Source organism: Limulus polyphemus, unplaced genomic scaffold (genome assembly GCF_000517525.1).
Source record: "Limulus polyphemus unplaced genomic scaffold, Limulus_polyphemus-2.1.2 Scaffold1171, whole genome shotgun sequence".
Taxonomy (NCBI): Eukaryota; Metazoa; Arthropoda; class Merostomata; order Xiphosura; family Limulidae; genus Limulus; species Limulus polyphemus.
The window spans coordinates 26,193-37,082 of record NW_013666781.1 but is presented as its reverse complement, the minus strand read 5'-3'; the positions used below and the strand labels follow the sequence as shown (position 1 = coordinate 37,082).

The window sequence follows — 10,890 nt, the reverse complement described above, 5'->3', positions numbered from 1 at the left end:
CAGCAACTGGATACGAAGGTCGTAACTAGAAGAGATAATTGTTTGCATTACTTCTTTATTTTTTAAAAGCTTAGCAACCTATGTCAAGCAGCAACTGGATACGAAGGTCGTAACTAGAAGAGATAATTGTTTGCTTTACTTCTTTATTTACTGTTCTATGTTTTAGGAAAAATAAGTTTAAGAACTTGTTTGTAAGTAGCAATAATCTATATACATATATATAATGTATAATAATTGAAATCTAATAATTGAAAATATCCAATAATATATAACTGACCTTTAGTCGGTAACATGAGTGCACGTGTGCCACATAATTGTAACTTCTGTATTGTTAGCCAAGCCCAGCTGGAAGGTCAATATAATAAAAATAATAAATATGTATCAGTGTATAATGTTACGAGATTTAAGCTAGTAAGACTAAACATTTGTGTTTTCGTGTTATAATTTGTAGTCATTCTAGAAGGAAAAAAACATAATTTATATTTCATTCCTAATTTTTTTACTGAGGTTGTGAAGTCAGTCAAATTGAAACAACATGTACTGAAATACAGTAGTAAAAATAACAAATAAGATATAAAGCTTTTTCTCTTAATTTTTTATAGTTATCTGGAGCTTATAAAGATTTTGTATGTGAAATTTGAAAATGTTCTAATGCATTAAAGTATTTTTAATCTGAAAATCAATATTGTTTTGCATGTTGGATAGTAAACACTCTGAAAAATAAAGGTTTACGAAAACATCTTTAATTAAAAAATCTTAATACTCAATTTAAAAACCTGATATTTTGTGTACGAAAATCTTGTAATGTTTACTAATAATCGTGAAAAATTTTGTAAAGATATGTATATATTATCAAAAATCATAGTATAATTACTCTCATGGATACTTTTATGGTTACAAGCTGGGTGGATTCCACTCAGCCCATAATGGAAGGGTTAACATGTATGTAAAAAAAAAATTCAGATAAACATTTAATCAAATTTAAGCTTTCTTCTAATGCTTGATACAACATAATTTAAATTTCATTGACAAAAAAAAAATTTACATAAATCACAATCCTCAGTAACTCACCATGTTTTTTAGGTAAGTCAACAGTAAACTTGTGCAGGACATCACGAGTATTTCCTTGAAGAGTTCCAAAGAGAGCACCATTACCATCCATAACAATAAATCCAAACTTATTATCATCTGCTAACAATGCTGAGAGAGCCTGAAAAGAAACTATATTTATTTTTGTTTTTCTGAAGTGCCATAAATACTTTATCATACAAGGAATCACTCAATTTCCAAATCTTCAGTTAATCACAATCCAAGTTTAATGTAAAATTTAACAAGACCACATTCATCAAACATTGTGTGTGAAAAATTGTTGTATGGGAGAACACTTATAAATCAATTTTTAATGCTTAATATAAATTTTAGTAAAAAAAAAAAGTTTTATTTTCAAACACACATTCTTTGAAAAATTTCATTTTATAAACCACATATATGCTAACCAGAAAATAATAATTTTAACTTTAAAATGAAGAATTTAAAATATGTGATTTCTACAAGTATTAAGCTGTTTGTTCCGAATTGAAAAATATATTAGGTCAGTATCTGGTATACATATTATTCCATCATTTTGCCAGATATTTGGCATGGTCAGATAATACCTATTCAGTATTTGGTAGCCAAGTGGGTGAAATTTTTATAACTTACCAAAGAATATATAACATAAAATCTACCATTATTTTATCATTATTAATAACAAAAAAACTAAAACACAAAAAGTAAATTAATGTACAATAGTACTAACATTAACAAGCTTTATTTATTTTAGCAAATACTGCTAAACTCCATTCAATAACATATGTTGTGTTTATATCAATTAACCCATTTAATTTTGACACTTTCAAAAGCATATGATTTTGTTTTCCCTATGTCAATCAAATCATATTTTAATGAATTGAGAAAATTTAGTAAAGTACAAAAATATAGTTTTCTAAGCAACTTCCTCAATATTTATAAGTTTTAATTGTATTCAGTCATTTATTAAATAATTAGTCATCACCAACCCTAGTTTTCTTATGGAAAATAATATTTATGCTTTTTTGTATTTAACACATCACTTTTATTTAACAATCAATTGTCATAAAACCTGCTTAGTAGATCTAGGTATTTTGGTTTTGTATTCTTGTAAAAGTACACTCATATCACATTAAGCTTACTGAAGGCACATTACAATGTTCACTTTCATTATGATTTCTCACTTGTATATCCTTGTTCAGTATTTAAAGTAAAGAAGTTTGAGGTAGTGATAATAAAAAATAGTGGCTGATCTGCATTAATCTGAAGCAACCAGTTTCTCTTTGGCTCAAATTTTGCTCACTATACACACTGCTGGTTGGGGCTGTCAGGAATGTCCCAACCAGTTTAAGAAACACATTTTTATGCAGTTTCCACCCAAATAAGAGATTGTCACTTTAAAAATGATTGCAACAGAAATTAATTTTACACGTGACGGCACCATCTTTACCATGACCTGTGTGACTAACACAATTAATGTCACAATTACCTGCATATATTTCACAACAGAAATCTCAGAATGGGTCTCGTGTATTCTGGTTTTTCCATTAAACTATTTCACTGTTTTGTAGTTCTCTGAAAAATGACCAAACAAAGTATATAGTTAACAAGTCCTTCTCTCAAGGGTGATTTTATTGTTTCCAGTTTGTGTTATTCTTCAACAGACAGTGAAATGATGAATACCCATAGCTTCGTAACTTCTGAAATTGTTGAGTATGAAAGAAATGTTTATGATAATTTCAAATGGCTGTAGAAATTTTAAACCCGCCTCCAATAGGGACCAATGATTATGAATTATGTTAATGATGTTGCCAGACATAGAAAAATATTGCTCTCTTTCGTCCTAATACTTTCAAATAGATAGTTTGTTAAATTCCATCATTTTTTTGCATCTTGTACAAGTTTCTTTTGAGGCATATTTAAATCATTTTATATAGCCATTAATTTTGAACTTGCTAGAGAAGAATGATCTCTTTACTAACTATTATGAAATCAACAGTTACAATACTATTGGCAAATTGATCTTAGCCATATGGTTAACTTATTCCAATTTCAATTAGCCACAATAGTTAAGATGCATTTATCATTTTATTGTAGTAATTATACTTATGCCATTAATGCTAGCTACACCTGTGCTGATAAAGAAATTGTTAAAAGAAGAGATAATATCAAAAATATTAGAAATTTTTCAACCTGATTATTGGCACTAAGCCTGTGACCTGAGTGAAATATAGGATCAGTAGATCAGATTGATGTCATGCGCTCAGTATCAGCTGATATTTGGATTGGATTTTGAATTTGTGTGTTCTGCATGTCTGGATGTTGATGAATCATCAGGGAGCTACCACTTGATTCATTCACACAAAATGGCAATGAAACTCACTGAAAAAAATTATACCTAGGAACACATTATTCCTTTGCTGAAATTGACTTACTGTATTTTTCAGATGTACAAAAAAATTGCACAAAATACGGCAAGAATAACAAATCCAAGTATCAAAAAACAACTTTTAACATATGTTGACGAGTTTCATTTCTCTCTCTCTCTCACCTCCTTCTGTTCACTATATGCATTTAACTTACTTCCTGCTCAATGTCTGGAAGCTTCTGTGTAAAACCACGTGCAAGCAGGCACATGAGCCCGATATTTCTTCCACCCCAAAAGAGAGAAGAAAAAAAAAGACACGTACAAGTCTACTTGGAACCTGCCTGTGGTCTAGCATAATTACATTACAGTAAGTATCATACAGTAGACAATGTATTTATTTTGCTAATCAGAACATGATCTGAACTAACAGTCACTAATATTTCTTTTCACTTCTCCATGATTGACCTCATTTTGGGATACATTGTGTTCTCTCCATCGTGTAAAGAAATTTACTGATCTGATCTTAAAAACACTGGGAAATTCTTTAGATTGGGTCGGTATTGGAAGCCAATATGGAGACGGGTTGCAGGCTTAATTGGCAAAGTGCTATATTTGCCACAAGTAATTTAGAACACACATCAAAACTTAGAATTATCTAGGGATCTGTCAGTGTAACAGTATATGGTTCAAAAATATCATAACACAACCATCAATAGTTATTAAATAAGAACATAAGCTCAGCAACAATAGGTATTGTTATGGGAGTGCCTGGTTATGACTGGCTTGAAAATAGAAATAAAACACATGTTTGTACGTGTTGTGGTAACGGCATCAATATAGCAATTAAAATTGCACTACTGTTATTGGTCTTATATGATAGTCGCTGGTTTGCATATAATACTGTGGTCTAAAAATTAATATTTTTGCAACATTTTTCATCTTGTGCTTTAGCAAATTTGCAGTGTACAATGCCTCCACTGTCTTAGAATTTCAAAAATTTCAAAAACAAGATGCAGTTTTCAAATAGGCCATTCATAACATACCCAAATTATAAGCCATTGAAGCTGGTAATACCAAAAGGCTATTAAATTTTGCAGATTATCAATGTAAATAACATGCCAGTCAAAACACAATACTTATCATATTTAACATCCAGCAGAGGGACATTTTTTGTGGGACAAACAGCAAATTCATCGTGATGCAAGCTGTGCTGTTTACTTCTGTACATTAAGGTATGAATACAGATTATAAAGAGACATTCAGAAAGAGTAAAGAAGACAAACAGATAAGAAAATAAAATGTAGTAATGATTCAGTGTTCTGTTATAGATTCTCAACAACCAATATAGCAAGGTTTTTTACTCATCCATTTCAGACACTAAATGCAAATGACAAAGTAGCAAGTTTCTAGCAAGTAAGCCTCATTGAGCCTTTCTCAACCATCTCTTTTGACAGAACTCACAAAACCATGGAGAAAATAGCTTTGTATTGCTGAGGAATCAGATCTTGTATTGACCAACATGTGTACCCACTACCATGTTTTGTTCAGAATTTTAGAATGGGATATAGGTTTTACTTCCAGATAGCCTGGAAATTACTGTGAATTCAGTCATGCTGGTGGGCAATCCAGATTCCAGTTATTACAAGGAAGGAGTTCAAATGTCTATTAATTTTTTTATTCTCAAAGAGTACTAAAAAGCTTTGTTTGGAAATCAACCCACCAAGAATATCTACCTGGCTCACAGACTAGGTGTTAAAGTACCACAAAAGAAACTTGCAATACTTTGATGCAATTTAAGCTTATTATTTCATTTCACTACTACCCATAAAATGTAGGTTCCAACTCATGAAAAATAAATTACCTAGAAACTGTCCCACTATCTTACATGAATGTCCATTTACTTTTCCTGCATTTGAGTTATATAATCAAAGAGAACCACGAAAATGCCATTAATTTTCAAAAAAGGCAGACTTTTGAAGTGCTCTGGAATACCAAAGGCACACGATATTTTTCTCTTCATACAAGAAAACTTAGCACTTATGGTACTGTCATTAAATAATTCACCAATGTTTTCATTAGATTTAAAAGAATGTGTAACTACAGTGAGTAGAATCCAGAAATTTAACAGTTAAGTACATTGTTGACACAATATCTGAAATATTCCTCGTGTAACTAGAAGGCAGTGAAACCAGATGTAGGTACAGTTTTCTTTATATGCTGAAATACCACATTCTTTCCTGGTGTCAACATTTTATTCTTTTTGTGTTTTTTATTATAGGACTTTGAAGCACTTTTCCTCCTCTGTTCCAATGTCAAATTATTTACAGTGCATGCAACACAGGGCTCTATGCTTACCATTCATCTCCTTTACCCATATTTCCCAGACGTTTCTTATTATATTTCACCTATCAGACTCAATTAACCATCTCTTCCAGGGCATCATTTACTGTGCATATCATGATGTTTTAGTGACATTTAAAATGTTATTAAACTACTTTTTGTTTATGTTATACCAATTAGTATAGCCTAAAATTGTAGCTATTAATCCATATTTTAATAGTATACAAGTTTTTAAGTTCTTAATTTTATAAGGCAATATTTAAAAAATCCCAAATTTCCCCTAGTGTGAGAAATGACATTTTCTCTAGGCATTCCCCATTTCTCTATTTTATTCACCACCTCTCCAATAAGTATGAAATTGAAAGTAAATTACTCACTATAAAATCATCATTGCTCAGACAAACCATAATTTTTATAACTTTCAACTTTGGTTACAGAGCCATCAAATAGAAAAATCACACCCCTCTCTTTCAGGATTTGTTAATAGTTGTCCCTTACATTTAATTCTAGATTATGTATAACCAATAGAAACCCAAGGTTTTCATCTATCAAATGATGTATTATATTACATTGTTTTCTGAACAGAGAATTGTTAATTTCTCTGTTAGTACAAGCTTCGTTCCCAGAGGAAAGATGACGACTAACTTGGATGAATTTGTAACAGCTCTTGTCCCATAGTTCAAAAGCCAGAAAAATTGTGATAGTTAATGGAAATTGTCTGCTTTTTGCATGTTATTATTCTATGTTTTTGGTATATTATTTAATTAAATAAAAAATTATTTATTGCATTACTACCATTAGTATAAAATAAAGTAGGGTTAAGTGTCATCAACAGTCAACGGCAAAAAAGAAGACGACCCGGGCATGTACTTTATTTCTTGTTTTTCATGTTTATTTTTTATTCATTATTATAAAAGTAACTAAAATGTAAAAATAGGGATCTCTTTAAGTTAGTTAAGGTTAGATTAGGTAAATAAATAATAATATAATAAAAATGTTTCACGAGGCTAACAAGCAGCTCATGGGTAATGCAATTCGATAGTGTAATATGAGCTCCACATTGCTCAAGTGATTTACAACTTATAATGGCATGAATAGTAGTTAGACACAGTTCCAAGGGCAATAAAATAATAAAATGTAAGTATAAATAGATGTATGATGTTACAAGTTTAAAGCTACTAAGGATAAACAAATGTAGTTTCATGTTACAATTTGAAGTCTTTCTAGAAAGAAAAAAGGGTCATTTAGATTTATTTTGATTTTTTTTTTATGGTTATAGTCAGTCAAATTTACCAACCTTGTTAGGGTAGAGAAAATAACAGATGAAATATAAAGTTTTATTGAAAACAAATCTGAGATTTTTGAGATGAAGAAAAGTTATTTTAATTTTAACATGAAAATCACTTTGTACTCGGATTAGTAAAAAAGATACTCTATATACTCACAGACAAATCTTTTAGTTTATTAAAAATACTTCACTAAAAAATACAATTTTTGTATGTGAAAGGCTCAATGTTTACTGAAAGTCTGCCAAATTTTGTGAAGATATACATACTATATTAAAAGTTAGTAGTATCAAAACTATAAAGACTTTAAATGACTACAAAGAAGTCATGTGGTCAATCAAATTGACAAAGCCCATGTTGAGAGAATAAACATAGCTCCCACTCATAAAGTCATCACATGGCAGTCCAAACTGCAAGCAAGCAGTAGTAGTTGTGAATACATATATGACTCAATCAGAAGTAATGTTCAAGCAAACATTTTTTTGTTTATATTTTTATTGATATTTTTTCTTTTTTGCAAATGTTTTCTGACAAAATACTTCTTTCTGAAATTGACATTCTTTCTAAGAACTGCTACATCTTTTAAAATACCTTTTTAAGTATGTTTTGTGAATGAACTCAAATTCAAGCACTTTAAGACATTCACCCAAATTCAAGCACTTTTCAAATTTGTGCAATATTACAAATAATTATATAAATTATTCAGGAGACGAACATCTGGTTATGCACCCAAAGAATCTGGCCAGATATTCAGCAACTGGCCAAAACACTTATAGCTCTACTAACTACCATAGCTAACTGTGCAACATTGTCTGATTGAAACAATGAAATAGAACATACCCAAATTGCCACAACTGATTATCCAATAAAAATAAAGACTATTGAGTTAAAGGTTACTACACAAAAAGGTAAAAATTCTGAAACAAATTAAGGTCCTTAAATAAGTTTCCTTCAAAAATCTCACCTCTGTGTGAAACTTGTTGTCACAAAGGTACAAGGACGTGTTAATGGGTTTGAATGGTTCAAAATCAATATTGACTTTTTTTTCTTTGCCTTCTTCTGTAACAATTGTCCCACAGTATATTACAAGACCATTAGGAGGAACTACAATTGAAACATACTTCTATAAGCTTTCATTAGAGATGTATATCTAAAACATGTATATAAAGATCAAGAAAAAATGCATTTGACTAAAAAAACTACCCAACAGTTGCTGTACAATTTAACATTTTTAGTTTCTCCCCTAAATAATTTTTAGTTTTAATATGTTTCAATTAATTTTTTTTTATTTTAACTTGTTGTTTGGAATCTGACAGAATACATTTATGTAATTAAAAATAAAACTTTAAAATAATTGTTTATTTTTCAGTATCAGCAGTAACACTTAGCTCTAGCTTTTGTTTGAAAATTCAGTAATGTTCTTTAAATATCTTAAAAAAATCACAAAACACCATTACTGAAACAAACATCTCATTTACGACAATAAATGTTCCAGACTTATCAATAGTTAAGAGCAGTTAGACAATGCTTAAGTATAATCCAGTGACAAGTGTACTGTTTACAAATGACCCCCCCCCCCTCACAGACTTTGCAGAAATGTGAATTTCAACATTTTCCTTCATGTATAACATTATATATATATATATGTTACAAAATGAAAAAAATATATTGATTCTGAAATATTTTTTATTTAAAAATTATTGAAGTTGCTAGAATTTCAATTTTTCTTGAATTTTGAAATTTGTCAGCAGATGAAATTGACTTAAAAATCTGTGGCTCAGAAAAACAGAAGATGGCAAAACAAAATTGATATTGAAAAAAAAATATAAAAACCAAGGAATAACCCAGTAACTTGAAAGTAAATGTACCTAGTTATAGGGGTGTAATTTATACATGTCAGCTAAGACTATAAGCAATTTTACAACAAAATGATATAAAAGGAATTAAAAAAAAAGCATTAATTTGAAAGCAAAGATATTTTTACCTTTTCTAAAAATTGTTTATAATTTCTAAAACTTCATTACCTTTATTATAGAGCTTTAATCTCTGTTGTACTGATGTGATGGCACCAAGCACTGACAACCGATTCACTCGACTTTTAATATTAGAAGCTGTTCCAAATTCATCAGCTAACATTTTTGAGACTCTTGAAATTTGGTCCTTAGGAGGTATGATAAGGGATATCATGCTTGTGCCATTCCTAAAAAGTAAAATAATGTACTACAGTAATATAAGAAAAATGAGTATTCAGGTTAATTTTCCAAAAGTAACAGATAGAAGGAACTGCTAATAACTAGCAATTCATTTAGGAAATAAGGAGAAATTTTCTGAATCGAATAACTTAACTAAATCTTCCTAATGTGTGTGAAATAATGAGACTGGGTAAAAATTAAAACAATTTTTATTGTTTAACAAAAAAAATAAAACTTTATGGACTCAAAAAGACAGTCACATCTATTAGGCTGTGCTTAGTCCCACATTTTCCTTTCCCGTAGGATTAATCTTTGTATAACTAAACATGATCTTGATGCAAGTCTTTACTTGATGGTCTCTTAGAAAAACTGGCTCAAGAAAGCACACCTGAATTCAACAGGTAAGTTTGGTTTCTTTGTCCAGTCAACAGCATCACCTTATGAGTTTCGTTCTCTCATAGGATTATTTAGATTAAAGTCAACTTGGCCAGGAAAGGATATTATAGTGCTAATCCTTTGAACTTGGATGCTGATGTCACTGCAATATCCTTTTGGGCAGAATATGCATTATCTATTACAGAGAACAAAGAAAATATCAACTTGAATAAGACAATCTCAAAGAGTTTCTAAACTATGTGCTAACAAAAGAACCACATACAAACTTAATAAACAAAAAAATGTTTAAACTTCCTATATCACTAAAGCAGGTAGAAAACATGTGCCTGCACATCACGCTCCCTTCTCTGTTTCAGGCTCATCTTCAAGCCAACAATTAAATTTAACTTTAAAACTCTTTATTGTTGCTCTTTATAATTGAGCAACATCTGATGATTATCATTCCTTGCCATCTAGGGAAGTTCATCTAAACTAAATTTCAACACTTTTTCAGGTGCATATTTAGTTTCTGCAATGTAAAAACATGTTATTTAAATTGATTGATCACTTTATTAGTTAATTACCAAAAGATTTTTAAGCGAATAACCTTTTAACCCCTTACTTTCCTGGGCCATTTTGTATTATTGTGAGGGCAAAATCACATTTGTGGATTGAAAAAATTATAAAGAACTTATCTTTTATTGGATTTCAAATTTTATTTTTGTAAGCAGTAGCATAACATTCAAGTATTTGTACAAAATTGTATTATTTAATGAAGTTTGAAGATAAATTTAATAAAAAAAATCCCAAAATACAGTTGAGACTGTAAATAAGTGCTCTGTAAGAAGAAAAATTCTTTCAACATTTTTTTAAAATTTTTTCCTTGCACTTTAGCACTGGTCTTGCCATCTATGATTGGTATCTAAACTTTTTTCTATCCATTTTCTTTATACAATGGCGTCTGGGCATGTTAAACCTCAGTTGTAAAACTTTTAGTCAATCCTAGTCAAACGTGTCAATTTCAGTACCATGTTATTCTAATTGCTGTATTTCATGTTTGACAATTCATTGTTCTCTGGATTTTACAATATGAATGTGGGTGGTGCTTATTATAGTAACTGCCATTTTATGTAGAGGTTGTATTTAGTACTGGTCAACAATTTTTTTCTTTTTCTTTTTTTTATTATAAGCCTTTGAAAACTTGCTTCTGGAAAAAACTGCATGGGATGTACGTGACTTTTATATAGTAGCTTAATTCCTG

At 30.0% G+C, this 10,890-nt stretch overlaps 1 protein-coding gene across 1 annotated transcript in view; it reads right to left on the bottom strand.

Moving 5' to 3' along the window:
- Positions 1–10,890, bottom strand: part of LOC106462458 (eukaryotic peptide chain release factor subunit 1-like) — an 86,606-nt gene that overhangs the window by 58,433 nt on the left and 17,283 nt on the right. The window contains exons 3-5 of the mRNA XM_013922381.2: positions 9,087–9,262; positions 8,027–8,166; positions 1,072–1,210 (exon numbers count right to left, since the gene is read on the bottom strand). Of these exons, the coding sequence (XP_013777835.1) occupies positions 1,072–1,210; positions 8,027–8,166; positions 9,087–9,262 (455 nt within the window). The remainder of the gene's footprint in view (positions 1–1,071; positions 1,211–8,026; positions 8,167–9,086; positions 9,263–10,890) is intronic.